This window comes from Lepidochelys kempii, chromosome 21, assembly GCF_965140265.1.
Source record: "Lepidochelys kempii isolate rLepKem1 chromosome 21, rLepKem1.hap2, whole genome shotgun sequence".
NCBI classification, from domain to species: domain Eukaryota; kingdom Metazoa; phylum Chordata; order Testudines; family Cheloniidae; genus Lepidochelys; species Lepidochelys kempii.
In genome coordinates, this window is record NC_133276.1 from 4,583,317 (window position 1) to 4,604,204 (window position 20,888).

The following is a 20,888-nucleotide window of genomic DNA, read 5'->3' on the forward strand; positions in this document are numbered from 1 at the left end:
CAACTCACTTTGCACCATTGGGCAAGTCAGTTCACCCTTCCCTTCCACAGTTTCTCCATCTGTAAAATAAGGAGGCTAATACTTACCTAGCCCACAGAGGGCTTGTCATTGTTTGTAAGGCAATTTCAGATTCAGGGTGATAGGCGAGGGCAAAGAATTAATGATGTTATAACCACATGCGCCTGATACAGAACACTACCTGTATCAGGTAGGTAGTCCAGATTTGTCTTCTGACTAGTGGCCCTAAGGGCTGGAGTTAAACTAATCACATAGCAGTGTCTTCCATTGGGCTACCACAGCCACAAAGACCCCAGCCCCAAGGCAGCAGAGATGGAAAGCACTCTTTGCAGCATTTCCAAAGAGAAGGTGGTGCTGCCATGAATAATCGTGCCCGCTGGGGCTCTCATGAGATCCAGCAGACCAGATGGCTGGCTAAAACCCACAAGGGTTTGGTGCTGTGTCACTATGCAGGTTCATCCTCCTCCCCCTGGCACATCTTGTTGTCAGTATTGCCATGACCCACCCCACCCTCGCCATCAATAATGTAATGTCAGCATACCCAGGAGGAGATTTGTCCAGCTTCCTACTCATCAGGGTTGGTTTCACATAGGGTTTAATCCCACTGTCCCCACACGCAACAGGCAATTGGAAGAGTCTGGGCAGTTTTAGCAATCAGCATATGGAGGCAGAGTGAGCTCCGGAGGGGCTCACAGGGATACTGTGCTTGTCAGATTTGAAGTGACTTGGCAGTGAAAGTGGGGCTATCTGGCAGAAATGGAAAGGCTGAACTGAGGGTATTGATAACAATAATCACCGCTTGTGCGACTAGACTGCTTTAATAATGTGTCTTGGCATACATGATTGATTTTTAATGCTGGTTGTTTTTTGGTGGGGGGTTTGAAGCCCTGATGCATGTTTTATCTTCTGAATGAACTGTTTCCCCCTGGGCAGCAGCATCCAAATCAAGAAACCCAGATTCAAAAAGAAGCGGGGGGAGCGAATCCGTTTTAACGTTAAATATAGCTTTGTTATTTATCGATGTAGAGTAACTGGAGTCATTTTATGTGGTTTGTAGATGCAGTATCCAGGGATCTAATCTATTTGTCTGATATTTATGGGTAATGTTTGGATGCCTCATTCATTCATTACTGTTTTCATTAAGACTGTAATCCCATTTTGAGAGTCTGTCATTTTAAACTACTCCGTTTAATCGTATCCTGCCCCAATCCTTTTTAACACCTTAACTGCACCTCAGGAGTTTTAGGTGAGCTAGGGGAAGATACCCGTGCTGTCCAGCCTATGATTTATAGGAAGAGTGATACTGTGCAGCTGTGCAATCACAGAGGGGATGGATTAAGCCAACGGGAGCCACGGGTGCTCAGAATCTCTGAAAATCAGGCCAGTTAGGGCTTGTCTACACAGTGTGTTAGCTGGCACTAGTGGGGTGTGAATTGTAGTCCAAAACAGTGTGTCACGCACTAACTGGCCAGCGTGCACCCTGCTGGCACACAGTGAAAATTCTCTAGTGCGCATTGACATGGTCCCATTTTCAAACAGTAGTACATTAACAAGCACTAGGGAACTTTCGGTGTATACCAGCAAGGTCCACACAGTCCCGTTAGTGCATGACACATTGCTGTAAGCTAGAATTCACACCCTTTGGGGACTAAGGCATCGTGAAGGCACGCCCTTGGATTTAGGTGTTTCAGTATGAATTTACATGCCTAATTCTAGACACCCAGTGCCCAATTCTTGTTGACACTAAGGCCTCTTAACACCACTCTGGCAGCGTAAAGGGGTCCTAAAGTGGGAATACATTTGCACCGCTGGAGCAGTACAAAGGGGTCTTCATGTCGGTGAGAATCAGACCCCTTATTCTGAAAAATTTCTCCATTGTTTATGAAGCGCTCTGGGGGATAATTCCCAGTGGGCTCGATCTATCTTTCATAGATACTTATATGGCCTCCATCATAGTAGTATTCGAGCACCTGACAATCTTTGAATGAAGAAGAGCTCAGTGTAGCTCGGAAGCTTGTCTCTCTCACCAACAGAAGTTGGTCCAATAAAAGATATTACCTCCCCTGCCTTGCCTCTCTAGTATATGAATGTGTTTGTCCTCACAACACCCCTATACGGTAGGGCAATGCTGTTTTCCCAATTTGCAGATGGGGAATCAAGGCAAAGAGAGACTAAGTGACTTGCCCAAGATCATTGAGGAAATCCATGGAAGAGCAGATTCCTAAGCCCTAGGCTAGTACCCTAACCATTGGACCATCCTTCCTCTCCTAGGTAAATACCGGGTTTATATATTCAGAGGTGCTGAGCAGCAGCTCCAACTGAGGTCAATGGGATCTGTGTGCTCTCAGCAACTCTGAAACTCATAAGCTATTAACGAAAGAGGCATGGAAACTGGATTCTACTCTCATGGCTAGGGTGTCTACTCAGCGAATTTAGGTGCCAGAGCAGCTGTACCAGGACTCTGAAACCTGTACCAGGACAAACTCTTGTGATAGTTGTGATTTACCCAAGTTTCAAGCTGGGGTAAGCTGCACTGCTGTACACTGTCTGCACTAGTTTCAGAGTAACAGCCGTGTTAGTCTGTATTCGCAAAAAGAACAGGAGTACTTGTGGCACCTTAGAGACTAACACATTTATTTGAGCATAAGCTTTCGTGAGCTACAGCTCATTTCCTCGGATGCAGACTGTGGAAACTGCAGAAGACATTATATACACACAGAGACCATGAAACAATACCTCCTCCCACCCCACTGTCCTGCTGGTAATAGCTTATCTAAAGTGATCACTCTCCTTACAATGTGTATGATAATCAAGTTGGGCTATTTCCAGCACAAATCCAGGTTTTCTCACACACACACCCCACCCCCCAAACACACACAAACTCACTCTCCTGCTGGTAATAGCTTATCTAAAGTGACCACTCGCCTTACAATGTGTATGATAATCAAGGTGGGCCATTTCCAGCACAAATCCAGGGTTTAACAAGAGCGCCTTGGGGGAGGGGGTAGGAAAAAACAAGGGGAAATAGGTTACCTTGCATAATGACTTAGCCACTCCCAGTCTCTATTCAAGCCTAAGTTAATTGTATCCAATTTGCAAATGAATTCCAATTCAACAGTTTCTCGCTGGAGTCTGGATTTGAAGTTTTTCTGTTGTAATATCGCAACTTTCATGTCTGTAATCGCGTGACCAGAGAGATTGAAGTGTTCTCTGACTGGTTTATGAATGTTATAATTCTTGACATCTGATTTGTGTCTGCACTAGGGGTTTCTGCCAGTGCTGCTACCTGGGTAGCTAAAATCCCATTGGAGACAAGGCCCTAGAAATATACTCCAGGCCTCGAGCATGTGGGCAGGTCAGGGAGAGGGAGGAGTGCCCTGCTGTGGATCATGCAGTATTTGTTCTGAGGATAAATGGAGGTGTGTTCCTTTTGGGTGCTCCAAATTCAGTGCAAGAAAGACTGTGGCCACTAGTGGCACCAAGTCAGGAGTGCTAGAAGACAGAATTAAGAAAAACCTAGAATTTCCCTGCCTATGGCCATACAAAGTATTGTACAGAAGAATTAAAGAAGATACTTCAAAGCAGCCTGAGACTCTCCCTGGTCACAGAAAGAGACAACAGAACCACAGATGCATTTCCTGGAGGTGACCTTTGCAATCCTGCCAAAGAAACTGCACTGCAGACTAAAGCAAATACCTTATCTGGACCTTTGATTCTGAATCTCTCCTGGGGGAAGCAGGATGGGATCTTTTGTATTTCAGGGCAGTTCTTTCCCACCTCCCTTGTTTTTCAGATGCCTCTTCAGTAGCTTACACACTTTCTCCAGCACAGATCTCAACTTCCTCTGCCTGCGATGCATTAAGGAAGCTTTGGCGAGGTCACTGCATAACAGCACTGAAGCTTCCTCCCAACAGGCATGGAAATGAGAATGTATCACCTGTAGTGCTAAGCACAAGGCTGAGCTAGATTCAGTTCAGGTGCTCCCCCGGGTAGCAAGAAGTCCAGGTCTAATTAGAGTTCCAGGGAATCAAATCTATTAATGATTCTCCAGCAACCTTCTGATTAAAACAGTAATTTTAATAAGCACTGCTTCATTGTAAGTGTTCACTGAACACCTAATGACATCACTTATAACTCCAAAATTATTTAAAATCCTATTTTTGCCACTCGCATGCAAAGCGAGAGAGAGAGAGAGAGACACACACACACACTTGATAATTGTTCACCTTAATTAATTTTCTAAGCTCCTGTTAAAACTTTTAAATGGCTGTTGGGTATGTGTTTTAGGTACATGGCAGCAAATCAGAGCAGCAAATGAAAAAGGCCATGAACTGATCTGAGATCAAAGTTTACTATGTTGCATTGTTCCCTACCTGAGTCTGGAAATTTTGAAAAGCTGTTCCCCTTTTATCTTTATTAATTAGTCCCTCTGAGGCTTGGGACTAATCAGTGTCACACAAAGGAGGAGTCTTATTGTCTGGGGGGCCACATCAGAGTGTGTGGTCTTGCTGTGCAACTTGCCAGTTGTTGCAATGTTATAGGAAAGCCACGTCAAATAAAAGCAATAATGCAATGCGAGGGATGCAGTCATATTTGATACCCAGCCATTTCGCGGGAGGAGAGTGAAGAAAGGACCTTCCATTCCATTTCCAGGCCATCTGTCTTAACCTGCCCTTCCACCAGTTGCAGAACACAGCATTGTACCTATTCCCTTAAAATCACGAAGGGCCCAACATTGCAAAGTGCCAAGCACCCTGAATTCACACTTGCATCCACGGAATTGAAGGCACTTACAGTATTAGGAAATGAATGAGAAGGACAGCCTTTGGCTACAGTCCTGAAATGAACTCTGCACAGGGGAAGGATTCGACTCAGATGGAGCTCACTACAGGATTGGGGGCATAGTCCAAAAAGTGACTCTGTAAAGGTAACGTCACAGGCATCCACATTTATCTTCCCTCCATCGTCCTGATTCGCCTCTCACCTTCATTTCATGTCAATGCAGAGTACCTCAGTTGAAACACCAACTTGGGCACCAACTAAGATTACCCCCCCACCCCCGATTGAGCCCAGTGTAGTGTCTGGGGCCACCGTGGAGGTCCATTCACCCAAGATTTGAGATATATAACTGCAGTACTAATCACTGATAAAATGAGTATAATACTCTGTCAGCAGAACCCCCCCTTTGCATTTTTGTTTTGTTTGGGGTCAAGGACAGTAATTTTAGGGCCATTGTGTAAAATAAACACACACAACAAACACAATTTTCAGAATTAACAGCCAAAGTGCTTATTCTTAGCACTGGAATTGTTTGTGGTATGGTCTGGTCTGTTTTTATTTTTTCCCCTTGTGGGGTATTGTAACTTGCTACATTATAAGCTGCACAAAAGAGGGAAGTTGTTATGCAGGAGTTTGGGAATCTGTAATCAGCTGTCTCCATTTAAAAAAATTACACCTAGTTGCCAGATTCTTCTAGAAGTGCTGGGTTGTGTCATGCTGCCTTCCCCTAAACAAGGGATGCAGCACCTATGATCTGGGGAGAAAAGCCTAGGATACAAGGAGAGAGGTCTGGATCACGTGGTCACAAGGGCTAGTGGTTTTCGAGATGAGAATAGATGTAGATTTACTTTGACATGATTTTGTCAGTGTTTGCTGAGATCCCAGTTTTAGCATCTCGTTCCTAGTTAGCTTCTCTGTGTGTCTCTCCCTCTTTCTTTCTTTGTCAATAAATATACTTTATTTGGTCCAATAAATTTCGTCACTGGGCCAGATCCACTGCTGGTGTAATGACACAAGAGTCAGCCCAGCAATGGTCTTTATCGGGGCGGGAGGAGGCACATAGGACTGCTTATATGGCAATGTCTCTGGCAAACCCAGTGTACTGTAAGGGAGATTTCAGCACTTGAGTTAAGCAGCCGTCGTGATGCTGGGGTGGTGTTTATAGAAGCTATCTATGTTTATAGAGTGCACATAATCTATGGTCAGACTTGTCATAATAATGATAAATATATTTTTGCTGCATTCACTGACTCCGGAAATGTGTGGAAATTAATTGGTCTGATTACTTTGTGTGATTTTTTTTTTTAACTGAATACAAAAAGGTGCATCCTAATGTCATATGTATCCCATGTATGAACTTCCGCTACCTCACTTCAGGCTTCTGAGTACCCGCTGCCACATGCATGTGATTCACGGTTGTTCGGCTCTGCCTAGGATCTGCTTTCCAGCTGCAGGATGTTTGTGAACAGCCCTGGAGGATGCCACCAGCCCGTTTTCTGTCAGTGGTTGTCACACACACACACTCATGCTGGCTTGCAGTGAGCTAACCTTTGGCAGCTGGTGGGCATGAGAACGACTGACTGGGTGCCGTCTGAAATGTTCAAAACACTGTGTGTGATGTCTTCATGTTTACAGTGTTGTTGCAAAGAGAAGACCTGTAGGTTGGTGGTGGGAAGGAGGTTTTCCTGTTCTCTGCAGGACACTGTCAGCTGTCTGACTGACAGCTACGTGAATACTGAGCAGAACCTGAAAATCTGGACCACCTGGGTTTGTTAGAACTGTTCTAGGTAGCCGCTTTCACTGCACAAGGTCCCTGGACTGGTTTGACAGCAGCTGTTGTGGCTGGGAGAGTGCTGCGACATGTGTAGTGTGTACAATTGAGACCATGAAAGGGCTCCTGTGGTGCTGAGCTACAGCCTGAATGGGGTTGCTGGACTAGACAGATCTAATGGGCCCAAGGCAGTATGGCAAGAGACAGGACACCAGATCAGATGGGCCCAGTGGTCAGATATGCTACGGCAGACATTTAGCTGCAATGACTCACGGCACGTTCACAGCCCACCTGGAACACTGCGAGGCAGGGAATTTGTGGTGATGCAATGCAGGTGATACCCTTTGTCTGCACCACATCCTGCCCACTGAAGCACCGCTTGCCTGGGGCAGTGGAGAAGCTGGCAGGTTGAATTGATGGAGTGTTGGGTAAATGATTGTGAGCAGTTCTTATTTGATATAAGCATATATTTCCACTGGGAATGAGGAAAAGAGCTTCCCTGGTATCTTGTTATTCCAGCACATCTTTCTCTGACACCTCACACAGATCTAATGATTAACTTGAGTTGTGGTAAACCACAGGAAGCTATTTGTGCTCTGTTTGTGTGCCAAGACAGAGTCCACTCCAAACCTGAGCCCTGCCAGCTGGGCCTTGGTTTGATGGGAGAACCTTTGGTTTGAGGCGAGTAGGATTTAAAGCCATGTGTTGGGATCTGTATCATTCTGTCTCTATCCCTTGCTTTCCTGAGAGATGCGCCATTCTATTTTTCAGGCCCTCTCTTGGGAGTCTGGCAGGGCTATGTTAAGGGCAGCGATAAGGTATTTTATTGCATCTGGGAGACCAATGCGCAGTATCCACAGGGGAGAGAAACTTCACACACACAGAAGTTTTGCCTCTACAGCTGTGGAAGCCATGCTGGCAAGGCAAGGGTACTTAAATACAGCTCTTCCTGGAAAGGTGGTAATATAGTTCCTCTGGCCAGAAAAGGTTTGTCTACACTGCAGTTAAAAACCCTCACCTGGCCTCTGCCAGCTGACTCAGGCTAAGGGGCTGTAAATATGGCCTCTGCTCCCATTTGGGCTTGGCAGCTTGAACTCTGGGACCATCCTACCTTGCAGGGTCCTAGCGCCCAGGCAACCCCAAATGCCTACACTGCCATCAAACAGCCCCTTAGCCCGAGACAGCTGGGGTGGGCCATCCACGAGCTTTTACTTGCAGAGTAGACTATGGGCTTGTTTAGACAAGCTTTTAGTGCACAGCAAACTAAGGTGTAAATCTACAGCACACTAGTCTGCCATGCACTAGCGGGTCATGTGGACCCTCCTACCGTTCACTAGAAGTTTTGGAGTGCACTTTGATCTATTCCCGTTTCAAACCACAGTAGATCAAAGCGCACTACAGAACTTCTAGTGTGCAGTGGCAAGGTCCACGCAACCAGCTAGTGCACTGTATATTTGATAACCCAGGTTGCTGAGCACTAATTGTGCATTTAGAAAAGCCCAGAGACTCATCAGAAAGGTTGCATGGACCAGAGTTTTAGGGACACTTCTTCTACTCTCTCCTGCTAATGCTGTAATTGAATAATCCCTTTGTAGTCATGGAAATGTCTGTAACTATGGCCTCTGCTCCCTCCTCCTAGCTTCCCCTCCAAAAATTACAGCTGCTGATTCAATTTCTGACAGCCTTTCAGATCGTTTGAGTAACATTTTCTCTGCTAAGCTGGGGAGGAGTCAGGGAGAAAGGGTTTTATTTTCTAATGGCTGCTTTCTCTTATCTGTCAGTGCAGCCCCCACCTCATCTGTCCCCTTCCTGGGCGCATGCACTTCTATCAGTTACAGTGAAACACAATGTGGTGCTGGTTCCTTGGAACTGATGGCCACGTTCTCAAACTCTGTTGCCTAATACGGATGGGGAAAGTGAGTGCGCACATGTGATCGTGTGACTGCCTCAACAAAACATGCTGTCAAAGTGCAAAAGCAACCAACCACAAGTGCAGATAGGCAGTTACATGTGAAAAATACCTACTTGTGCACACAAATGTGTGGTTTGCACATGCACTCACTTTTGTATGCACAAGTAAATGTTTTTCACATGGTGCTGGCATGTGCAGTTTGCTGTTTTGTGCCCACATCTGTATGTTTTTGAGTATTATTTGTCTGTTGTTCAGATGGGGACAGCATAAGGGGCTGGATGGATAGATGTTTGAAAACTTGCCTTGCAAAGTCAGCTTTGAAAACGGGGTATTTGGATGGCCTCCTGGATGGGACTCTCTTAGCACATACTAATTTTCTACTGAACCTAAAAGGCTTGCCCTTCCGAGATGGGAACCCTAGCCTTGGGAGAGGGGTTGTACAGAAGCACGTAGTGGGTTTAAACTATCCAGGCATTACTATGGGTTTTAGCTCATGCTCTCTTCAACTAGTGAAGCCTTTAAGAATAGGCTGCATGAGCGCTGATTCTGGCTCTGAAATGCTGCACCTTTGGCAGGGTTTGGCATCCATGCCAGGCTCTTTTTGCGCTTGTCTGTTCCAAAGTAACAGAGCACCAGAGCTGCTGGTGGAAGAGCCATCCAGAAGGCTTGGCACGTCATGTAGAGCAGGTTCCTCCACAAGGGCTCATCCATTGGAGAGCTCACTTTGCATCTCATCCATTATGTAAAGGGTGCATTAAAATAGCTGTGTAGTTCCTGCGGACGTTGGCAAACATGCTCAGGAGTCAGGACGAGGCACAGATGGTTCCTTGCAGTGACTTTGTGTGGTCTCCCTGGCTTTCCTTTTGGGAAAGAAGATTTAGAATCTTTTCATGAAGAACCGGAGCAAACAATCAGTTCGTGCCTTTTAAGATGATTTTGAATAAGCATCCTGCAGCAGGTGTTTGTGTGGCTTTGTGCATACTTTGACAGTCCCCCTTTGGAGAAACAGACCGCTCTGTGTGAGAGTCACCTCTCCACTTTGCACTCTGGATTTTTCCACTGGGGCTTGAGTCAGTTCAATTCTCTTCCCCATCCATGATGCTTTTCCCTGATGTTCACCAAACAAAGCATTACTTTTGTGGGAGGTTTTTTTTTCTGGTTCTGAAATCTTCTCCTGCTTTCCAGATCCTCCCCACTGGGCACATAGCTGCAAATCAGGCAGGATGGGTATGAAAGTGAGAGAATCGTAAGGAGTGCTCTCGAGACCCTAGTTCAGTAATACAGATGGAGAGGTCCAAAACACCCTGGGGTGCTGCAGGTTTGGTCTGGAGGTGCTTTGATCAACCCTGCAAGAGCACCCACTACTGGAATAGCTGGCTATGCTTCAAGTCAAAATGAGGTGCAGTGGGGCAGTTAGAAGAGAATCTTGCTCTCCCTTTGACTAGCTTTGACCATTGCTGATGGGCCCCTTTCGTGAGCATTCAGATACAATTAAACTTTTGTTTGTAACCCAAGATTGCTCTCTAGAAGCAATATGCTGGTATTCTCAATGAGGGATGTGAGGGATGGAAGGAGACTCATTAAATCACATCCCCCAGAAAGACTGGTCCCTGTAGTGTGTTTGTGAGCGCTTTGTCCAGTCTCATTTTAAAATGGCCCAGGAGCTGATTTTCCTAGTGCTTACCCTGAGAGTCTAATCCACAATGTAACAGACATCACAGTAGGGACAGGTCTCAGAGTAGCAGCCATGTTAGTCTGTATCTGCAAAAAGAAAAGGAGGACTTGTGGCACCTTAGAGACTAACCAATTTATTTGAGCATAAGCTTTCGTGAGCTACAGCTCACTTCATCTGATGCATCCAGGGAGGGAGACCACACAAAGTCACTGCAAGGAAAGATTATGCTCAAATAAATTTGTTCGTCTCTAAGGTGCCACAAGTTCTCCTTTTCTTTTTACAGTAGGGACATTTCTCCCACTATCCAGTCTAAATGTCCCCTTTTCGCTTTCCTCTCATTTGTCCTAGTTATTGCCCTATATAACACACTGAGTAGCTTCTCCTCCTTCCTTGATGTTTATGTGTGATTGTTGATGTCAGTTTTACATATGGTGGGGTTCTGCATTAAAAATCAACATTATTTGGGCCTCATACACAAAATTCAGCTCTGGATCTGAATTTTCCCAAAGTTTAAGACTCATGGGACCCAAGGTTTTGGTTCTGGCCCATCTCTAAAATGAGGAACACAATGTACTTCTCAGCCCGATATGGTGACCAAGCTTTTAGCTTGGCCTTGGAAATATATCCCAGAGAGCCTCGATATTTGAGCCGTGCTGGGGACAAGGAGACAGCAGCAGAAGTGTCAAAGAAAAAGTTTGTCAAACTTTTCATAAATACCAGGGGAACGTTTGGTTTGTTCTTTATTTTTCCCCAGCTTCATCCCATACTGGCACCCTGACGCGTGAACAGCTGGACCTGGTGAGAGTTCTTCCCGTTTTTTTTCTTTTATGATTCCTGCTGGAGCCATGGCTACGTTTTTATGAATGAAGGGGGAAAAAATTTCATTGAAAAGTTCATCAACTTTCGGCTCCTACTCACTGAATGATAGATCGCTTTAATTACATTGAATTACTCAGCATCTCCACAGCACTCCCCGAAGTCATTAAAAATAGATTTTCCATTTGAACTTCACTACCCGCAATGGGTCTCCAGGCAATACACCATACTTACAGGATGCCCCATGGCTGGCTCCTAGTCAGAGAGGTCAGCTGCTTGTGTTGGTAGCAGTCATAAAATGTGGAAACGTCTACTTTACTTATTTATTTATTTATTGGAGCGAGACTGTTTTATTTATTTTTAAGGTTCTTGTGGAACAGGGGTGGGGGGTGTTTAAGAGGATTAGGAAAGTCTCCATTTTTTTTTAAATTTATTTTATTTTGTTACAGGTCAGACAGTCAAGGAAAGCAGTAATGAGTCTTTTATCGTTTAATTACAGGGAACGAGGTTCATAATTAGGGAAGTGAAAAATTCAGCACCAAAGCTGCTATGTCGAGTAAAGGGAGGGTAGGGCGCGCTGTTGTACTGAGACTCCCATTGGAAAAGGAGAGAAAACGCCACGTGAGCGTTGGCTTCTTAGCTATTGTCCTTAATACATCTCATTGTGGTGTGGTGCTTAATGCTTGTAGCACTTGCACACACTGATCCATCCTCATGGCACCCATGTGGGGTGGGTATTAACCCCTTTTTAATCAATGGGAGGGAAATGACTGACGGAGAAACTAAAGCCTGTGGCTAAGTCCTGCAGTCGGAGTTGGACTGTCTCCCTCGCACAGACCTCTTCATGGGCTCAGCAACCCACCTTTGCGCAAGAAGTTGGAGCATCATGTTCTGCAGCTGTAGGATCGTGTTCTAAATTTGGAAAACTGGCGGCCAATTCTAGGGGCCTTCATTTTATTGGGGCACCCAGCTTCAGACATTTGCAGGGCTCTACCTATCTCATCACATGCAGTTCTGAAAGCTTATTTCCCTCTCAGAAGCTCTGACAGAAGAACTGGGATTCCCTTGCTCCTTACAAAAGTAGGGTGGAAATACTTGCTTGTGTTTTAATTGTTTTCAAAATGTTCTCTGCCAGGCTAATTATCATTATGAAACTGAAGTGTCTGTGCGCATGAAATGTTGCATTAGGGAGAGAAGATAAGGAACACCATGTTTCAGCCATGTAGTTTGTCTGCAGGCTGAGGGAGAAACAACATGAATCGGAGTTGATTTTAAAAAACAAAAACAAAGAAACAATGAGATCAGACAGAAAAATGAAGGATTCAAATGAATGTAATTCACACTGCCATGAAAGGATAGCAACATCCTGGCAAAAACTGAAAGAAAGCAGGAACATTAGTCATAAGAAATGGACCGGCCCAGCTGGAAATAACAATGCTTTGCAAGAGATGAAGGTTTGATTTCTGGGCCTGCTCTTGCTTCCCAAACTGGCAGGGGCTGGGAGAGAATGCCTTGAAGTTCATTAGTTTGTTTTCCCTCCATCTCAGCCAGGGACCACTGAAAGACAGAAAAGAAAGACAGAAGGCGTTGTCTAAAAGATAAAAATAGATGAAGAGAAAAGGCAGGAGGGAGAGAGAGAGAGAGTAAATGGGAAAATCAGAAGGAATGAAAAGGAGAGAATGGAAGAAGGAAAGAGAAAAACACACATGAGAGCAAGTGACTGATGTAAGTGCCTCCTCTTTGGCGGATCACAGCGCTAGCTATTGACACTCAGTGAAAGCATCATGTTTAGAAGCATAACTGCCTGTGTCCATGGTGGTCAAATATCATTTCAACACACAGATTGTTTTCTGACAATTGGAGCAAAGGAGCTGCACTGCTGTGCCTCCCCGAGCCTCCAAGTATGCTTATTAGCACATACACTTCCACCTGTTCCCGCATGCGGACCAGTCACTCTCCGACAGAGACAGGCTGACAGGTTCGGGGGCAATGTGGGAGCTCACACAACAAGCAGCTCTTCTCCACAGCGAATGCAGAGAGGGGGGCAGGAATGCAGGCATCAAAAGAACAGCTTCTTCAGATTTTATGGCCACAGGTGGCACTAGCGAGGAATGCAAGGCGTTTCTAGCAGTAACCAGACACAGCAGAACTAATGAAGTCCAAAGCTGTTCACTTCACACAGTAGTGAAAAGGCTGATTGACTGGCACCTGTCCACAATGAGCCAATGGAAAGAACAGAAGGAGGGAAGCAGGGAAAAAACAGAGCTCCCTTATACAAGCTGCATCACGTGTACTGAGCAGTGTCACAGACCCAGAGAACTTATCACTGGGGTCAGGGGTGGGGAGAGAGAAGCTTGAGCACCTAACCACCAGCTGAAATTAATGGGAGTTGTAGCTACTCAGCACCCTGAAACTCGATCCCAGCAGCATTAGAGTCCACATAGCCCATCCCACGCCGGGCAAGTCACACTCATCATTGTAATATCTGATCGCCTTCCAGTTGTATATTAACCACTGTGACTAACACCGGTCACATATGGTTTATTCTCTCTCATATCCTCTCCCCAAGGGCAGAATTGTGTGTGCAGGGGAGTGGTTTCTTTTGGTAGGGTTTTGTTTTTTAGATGCCCACGCTGCTCTATGTTTCTATAAGAGAAGGCAGGCCCAGACTACAGCAGTGTCCCTGGCCCTGGGAGCAGAAGTGGGGAGGTTTAGGATAAGCCTTAGTTCCTGGCGGAGTTTGTTCTGCGGTCTCAGACAGGCTGTCGCCTGCACACGTGAGCTTTACCCTGACGGTGGAAAATTCCATTGTGCCTGCAGAGTGGAGTTGTCAACCATAGGCCTGACCTCAGAGAGTTATGCTCTTTTAGCAATGGTCTTTGACAGAAACAGGCTTAAATTTTTAGAAATGGAGACTAATTCTGGGTGCCTTGAGACCCCTTGGGCTGATTTTCCATAGGTACTGAGTATTTGTCCTCACGCCAACTGACTTGGATGGGGTTGTGGATATCTGCAGACCACTTTTGCGGAGCAGATGTGGATACTAATTTTGTATCCATGCAGAGCTCTAGCGATAGGGGTACATGATCGTGCCTACTGTTCATGGGAGTTCGGTGTTCTTACTCACCAAACTCAGGACATTCTATATACAGTCCATTGGAATCCTTAGTATTTGGATTTCAGATTACAAGGATAGTGGATTATGTGTGATAATTGTGAGAGCTGGGCAAATATATGATGTTGCAAAAAACATTCCTCCAATATTCTCTCAAATGTTTAAATGACTTTGCTTCATCTGTGTTCACAATCCTGTTGTGTTTTCTTTCTCTGAATGTCTCCTTGGATATTTCATCATATTTCATCAGTTTCCAGCATGAACGTTTGTTTGCAAGGAGTGATTTTAAAGCTGTGTGGTGGAGTACAAATGGGAAATTCACTCCAGAAGTGTATATGCACTCTTCCAATTAGGGAACAGAAACAATAACAGGTGACTTATTGGCTTGATCATAGTGAACCAATGCAGGTGGAAGAGTTTGCTGAGATCTCTTCTAAAGGCTATACTTCAGTCAGACACAAGTTGTTGGGTGTAATGCAGGGATGACTGGCTGAACTTCCATAGCTTGTGTTGTGCAGGTAAGGCTTCGTGGTCCCATCTGACCTATGAACTGTTCAAAATTAATACCTAATTTGGAAAGATTTGTCAAATAATTTTGAATAGTACATACATTTGCTGACATTGATATTTACTCACAGATGTTCCACAAGCAGGAAAAAAAGGCAAAATTCATGACAAAAAATTGTACAAAATTTGTACAATTGTTGCTGTAATAATTATTGCTATTGGCATTTATTATTTCTATAGCACTGTAAGAGTACACACCACTTGAAAAATGTGAAAAGGAGCCTAATCTAAATTTATTGTAGATTCATAAGGGCAGGTCCTGTAAAACAGTATTTACCCAGGGTGGCTGGCCCCTTTAAGGGGAGTTGGAGCCCATTTTACCACTGCAAAACGAAACAAAAAAGAAAGAAAGGAAAATCTCCCCCCCCTTGCATGTTGTTTTATGACAATTGGTTCAATTAAACACCAGATGATGTCAGGAGCAGCCATGTCACTGACTGACGGGAATTCTGAGAATAAAATTAAACAGCATCAGGAGAACAAAATGCTCAGAGCCCCGGTGAAGAGGGGGAGAAGGTTAGGGCTTGTCTTCAGTACAAGTCATGTCAATATAACTTACGTCGCTCAAGGGTGTGAGTAAGCCACCCCACTGAGCGACATAAGTTACACCAACATAAGCGCTGTTGCTAGGAGAGCTTCTCCCACCAGCATAGCTTCTGCCACTTACGGAGGTGGGTTTGAGACGTGGACGAGAGAGCTCTCTCCCGTCGGCATAGAGCGTCTTCACCAGATGCGCTGCGTCAATGCAATTGCATCAGTACAGCTGTGCCGCTGTAGCACTTCTGGTGTAGACTAGCCCTTAGAATCATGAAGCCACCTGACTTTCCATCTTCACAGGGACTCAGAAACTCCCCAGCGTGGGGAACAGAAGACTGGTCGTAGAGGCAACTGTTCTCACACGCACACAGGCCTATGTTCCCTTATGCTCCAGTGCTGACCAAGCACTAGACAACCTTTCACAGCAGCTCCCATGTTGCTATCAGGAGACTTGGATGTTTGCAGGGACAGGTGTCCCAACCTGGAACCCTGAACAAGAGAGGGAGGCCGATTCCAATTTTGGGATAAGATTAAATTCTTAGTTTCCTGGACAGTTTCATGGCTCTGGAAGTCCCATTCTCTCTCCCTGCCCTTTCTTTAGGAGGCTGAAAAGGAGTCTATTTTAACCGCTTGGTGACAGCCAGTGCACTCTTGTTTGCCTTGAATTTTCACCAGGCTTCCTTGTACGTCACAAGAAAATTCTATCAAATGACAACTTTTGCCTCCAAAACGTACAAAAATTCAGAATAGGCACTTTTAATCCATTAGTGGTGATGGGGACCTTATAAGTACCTGGATAACCACAATGGGTGTGGTGTCCTCTGACAGTAGGGCTGAACTTTGGAACGTTGCAGACAGAATAGGGGCGAGTGGGTATGTCTGTGTGTGTGTGTATGTATGTATGTATATGAGAGGGAGAGAAAGAGAGGGATACTCATCTATTTGTGCTGGAAATGGCCCGACTTGATGATCACTTTAGATAAGCTATTACCAGCAGGACAGTGGGGTGGGAGGAGGTATTGTTTCATGGTCTCTGTGTATATAATGTCTTCTGCAGTTTCCACAGTATGCATCCGATGAAGTGAGCTATAGCTCACGAAAGCTCATTCTCAAATAAATTGTTTAGTCTCTAAGGTGCCACAAGTACTCCTTTTCTTTTTGCGAATACAAACTAACACGGCTGTTACTCTGAAACCTGTATTTGTGCTATAGTAGCAGTTACTAGCCCTGTGAGATCAGGGCCCCATTGTGCTAGGAGCTGTACAGACACCTATCGAGAGAAAGCCCCTTACAGACTAGGTTGACCAGACAGACAAATGATGAGAGAGAAAACATCATTATTGCCGTTTTACAGATTGGGAACTGAGGTACAGAGAGCAAGAGACTTGGACAGACAGAGCATATGGTAGAGCCAGGAACTGAACCCAGACCTCCTGTGTCCCTGATCACACCCTCCAGTTGTTTCCTTTTCTTACACCGCTCTTCTCCATGTGTAAGTTAGTCCCTTGCATGCCCTTGGGATCCCGAATGGGTGAGTGTTGTGCACAGCTCTTACAAATGGCGTGTACCTTTCATCGCGATTCACATCACCACTGAATTTCACCCAAAGGCCTCCATAAGTGCTGCCCTGGATAATTCCAGGCCGAAATGGCTCCATAGTGTTTTGGCGCAACATAAATTACATATATAATATAATTTTTTTAAAGCTGCTAAGTAGGGCCCAGGAAACAAGAAGAAAAGCAGCCCTATTGGTTTTATGTTTAGAGAGGAACTGGGTTCTCACTATATCAACAACACTTAGTGTGAAAGTGGCCTTTGTTCAGAGAGACACTGCTTCCTTTCAGCCCCTGACTTCCCAGCTGCTGAGAGCTAGACCGTGTTTTGACAGACAGAGCGAATGTAATGCAGACAGTTGTTTTAATTTTCAGCCAGTTGCAGAAATCACTCACAAGGAGCCAGAAACCAAAGGAAAGAGGCCGCACACTTGGCTTTAGTTATCTCTGCACAAGGGCTCTGTTTGGATGGCAGAGCGGAAGGGAGCCCATTGGTTAGTGTAACGGATACACCAGAGCACGGCGGAGAGCAATTGCCACGGGAGAGGTGAACTGGAACAGGAATCAGAAATGTTCTTCTCCCGCCTACTTGAGCATGCAGCATTTTAAACATAAAAGATCCTTTTTCTGTTCACTTTCATTTCTGCCACAGGGGCTCCTTTTCTCTTGAATATTTGCCTTTCAATCTTTTTTTCTTCTTTTTATTACACGCCAAAATCAGAAGCCAAGAGCTGGTGGGGGGAATGTTGGTTTTTGGGGGGGCGTAGAGGGGTAGGTGTGGTGATGGAGGTGGTTTTTAGTATTTATTTCAAGTTGTGAAATGCCTCACTCTGTCACTCAGCACTGGCACAGACATTAAAAATTACAACCAAGAATACACACCCTCCATGGATATGGACTCTCTGGTCCTGATTCACCATTGTGTTACTCCAGTTATGTGCTGCTGTGACCCTAATGATGTCCGTGGAACTTGCACTGGTGTAACACTGCAGTTACGTAGTGGTGAATCTGGCCCACAGAACAGGGTTCTCCCCTGCCCTGTACCTTGTGCAAAATCAGCATAAAATGTTGCCAACTTAGATTCCATATTGGGTAACACTGGCTGTTTGCACCGGTGTCCGCAGCTGCACAAGATGCAGAGCCGGTGAGAAACAGGCATACAGACTTTTACCACCCAAACCCATTACTCAATACCTAAATAACTAACAGTACTTGAGGCGTCCTGCCTACTGGGGGCCGGTACTGAATTGGCTGGGCCAGTCACCTCTAAAGAGGAGATGTTTTGTTACGACACAGTATGGTCTCTTCCTGGGTGCATTTGTATGGTCTCCTGGGAAGGGAAGGTTTGGCAGGGTTATGGTAAAATATGGCTTCCTCTTGGGTGGAGAGGACAGGGTTTCATGAGGGTGTAATTCTGCTTCCCAACTCAGTCAAAACCTTATGATTTATACAAGCTGTGTGTCACTGTGGATTGCTGACCTGCTGAAGTCTGATTTGCAAGTCCCAGCTTGCAAGCAGTACCTCCAAGATTTGTTTCTGTGAGCCATATGGAAGCCAGCAGTCTACGTCCTGTCCTGGACCATCCCAGCACATGTTTACGCCTCCAAACAAGTATGCGCGTGGGGGTGGTTTTGGGACTGGCTCCTTGGACTAGAACTCTGCCTTCCGGCTGCCAAAGAGAGCATTTGCCTGTGTGTTAGCAGACAGATTTCACTAACACAAACCAGCAAGAGCCTCTGATGTGCTCACCCCAGACTGCTGTGCAATCTGTCTGCACAGGCTAAGCCCTGATCACCCCCTCCGCTAGGCCTCTTTGCCAGGCAAGATTGACTGTATGTTGCTATTTATTGTAAATGGTACATTTGTGTCTCTGCTGTTGATACAACATGATAGGTAGTAATAATAATTATTATTATTTATTAACAAAAACATGTACACATCATCTTTCATCCCAACGGATCCCACAGCACTTCATAGACTGTATATAAGATTTTTAAAAATAAATATATATAGACTACTCTCACTTTATATGAATTGGCATATTGGATTTGACCGGAGATCCGTCTAGTCCAGTATACTGTCTTAATAGTGGTTAGCACCTCCGAGAAAGGTAAAAGAACCTCACAGTAAGCAGTGATGGGATAACCTCCCCCTAGGTAATGTCTCCTTCTAGCCCTGTTCGATAGAGATTAGGATGCAGGAGGGTTTATGTCCCTTCCCAAACTCCTGTTAGTTTGATTTTGAGACTGGATGTTCCGGTGATCCAGATAAATGTCCAGTCCTTGTGCTGAATCCTGTTAAGTCCTTGCCCTCAGTGCTGTCTTGTGGCAATGAGTCCGGTGCTGAAACACACGACCTTCAATAGCGAGAGCTATTGAACACTATGCAGGAGCCCATACCATGGCTTTAGGACAGGAAGTGGAGAGAAATACATCATCCCATTGAAGATGCAGGGAGGAGATTCAAAGAGGCAAAGCATAATTGGAATCTGGCGATGACACTAGGGTTAAAGCCCTCGTCTTGTAAGCAGTACCTCGGGGGGGAGTTAACAGGGCCTTGTAACATCTCACCAGTGTAAATGTACCTTTTCTGTTCGTGAAGGTTACTGTGTGAGGTTATTTCCTGATGGCCAGATTCCTGGTGATTTTGTAAGTCCCTGCTGACAGAGGCATCCCCTCTTCATTTTCTTTTCTCTCCTGCTCCCCTGCCCCTGTGAGACAGGCAGCCCCATTGTTTGGTCTCGAGAAACTTTTACTCCCTTATCTGAAGAAGTCTTGTCAGTGATCCTGAGAAATGGAATTGTGACTGCACAGGGTTACAGCCATTTATTTTAATATGGCTTGTCCTGCTATGTATTGTGAGTACTTTACTTCACTGAGGATCCGAGAGTAACCATCTGCTCTTGCCCTGAGATTCTCATGGAATCCAGATGTGCTCATAGGAAGCTCTCCCAGGCTGAAATTCACCCGTGTCGACGGCCATGTCGAGGGCCAGCAGGAGACCTATGAAACACCGACGTCTAGGATTTATCTATCCCCTTCTATCAGACCACTGGCCCTTCAGGGCCAGTATGGACCCATACCTGATCCTGCTAAAGGAGATGAAGACCCTTATAATACATCTCACCAATTTTCAGTGCTCTATAACCTGGAGTAATTCCTTCCTGATCCCTGTAGCTACCAGCCTAGGGATGGAAGCTTGAAATTTGATCAGTTTTATCTTAACCATGCATCACTGAAAACGTTATTACTGGGCCCAAAATTCAATTACAGTATTTGAAGGACGAAAGCAAAGCAAAACCAAAATGGCAGTATTTGCTCTTCAAACGTGCACTGCCATTCCATATCCTCTTGGGGAATTTTATTTCCTCCTAACCTTCCTGCTAAGAACTTTTTCCGCAGCCTGTTTGAAACACAGGATACAGCTACACTGCAGCTGGGGTGCGTGCTTCCAACTGCAAGTGGACAGACACATGCTAGGTCTGCTCAAGCTAGCGTGCTAAAAATAGCAGTATAGCCTCTGCAGCAGGGGCTGCACCTCGGGCTAGTTGTTGAGTACGTACCCGTACGTTTCTGTAGGAAGAAAATGGAGAGTCGTTTTCTCGAACACGTTAGAACAGGGTACTGGGTTCTGTTCTCAGCTCTGCCACTGACTTGCTGTGTGGCCTACTCAGCACCTCTATGCTTTGGTTTTCTTGTCTGTAAAACGGGTATAATATTTCATAGTATTGATTTACCCCACAAGGATTTTTTTAGTCTTCAGTTAAAGTTTGTGAATCGCTTTGCAATCAGAGAAAAGTCTCTATAAAAGGGCTAGTTGCTGCTGTTTTGTTTGTTTTTAGTGAAGACAAGGGGAGTGAAAATGCAATAAACCTGTTTATTTACTTCCTTTCCAGGTGTCCAGGGTTCCTGTTGAATCCTGTGAGCAATACACAACCTGTGGGGAATGTCTGAGCTCAGGGGACCCTCACTGTGGCTGGTGCACTCTTCATCACATGTAAGTCCATCATCAGCTATTTGATTTGAGCTAATGGGTAGTATTGCAAGAGAAGCCTTAAAAACCTGAACTCTTCTTGTATGTGGATATTAAAAAAAAACCAAACATGAATACAGTACCAGCCTTTTACAATCCCTCTGTTCCTACAG

The 20,888-nt window shown here is 45.2% G+C and overlaps 1 protein-coding gene across 4 annotated transcripts in view; it reads left to right on the plus strand.

The window, feature by feature from the left end:
- PLXNA2 (plexin A2) overlaps positions 1 to 20,888 on the plus strand; it is a 320,304-nt gene that overhangs the window by 183,046 nt on the left and 116,370 nt on the right. For 3 of the 4 annotated variants that reach the window (XR_012155790.1, XM_073319575.1, XM_073319576.1), the window contains exon 5: positions 20,639 to 20,739. Coding sequence is in view for 2 of the 4 variants with exons in the window: in XM_073319575.1 (XP_073175676.1) it covers positions 20,639 to 20,739 (101 nt within the window). In the remaining 2 variants the exon portion in view is untranslated. Of the gene's footprint in view, positions 1 to 20,638; positions 20,740 to 20,888 lie in introns of those variants that run through there. The other variant, XR_012155791.1, reaches the window with a different exon arrangement.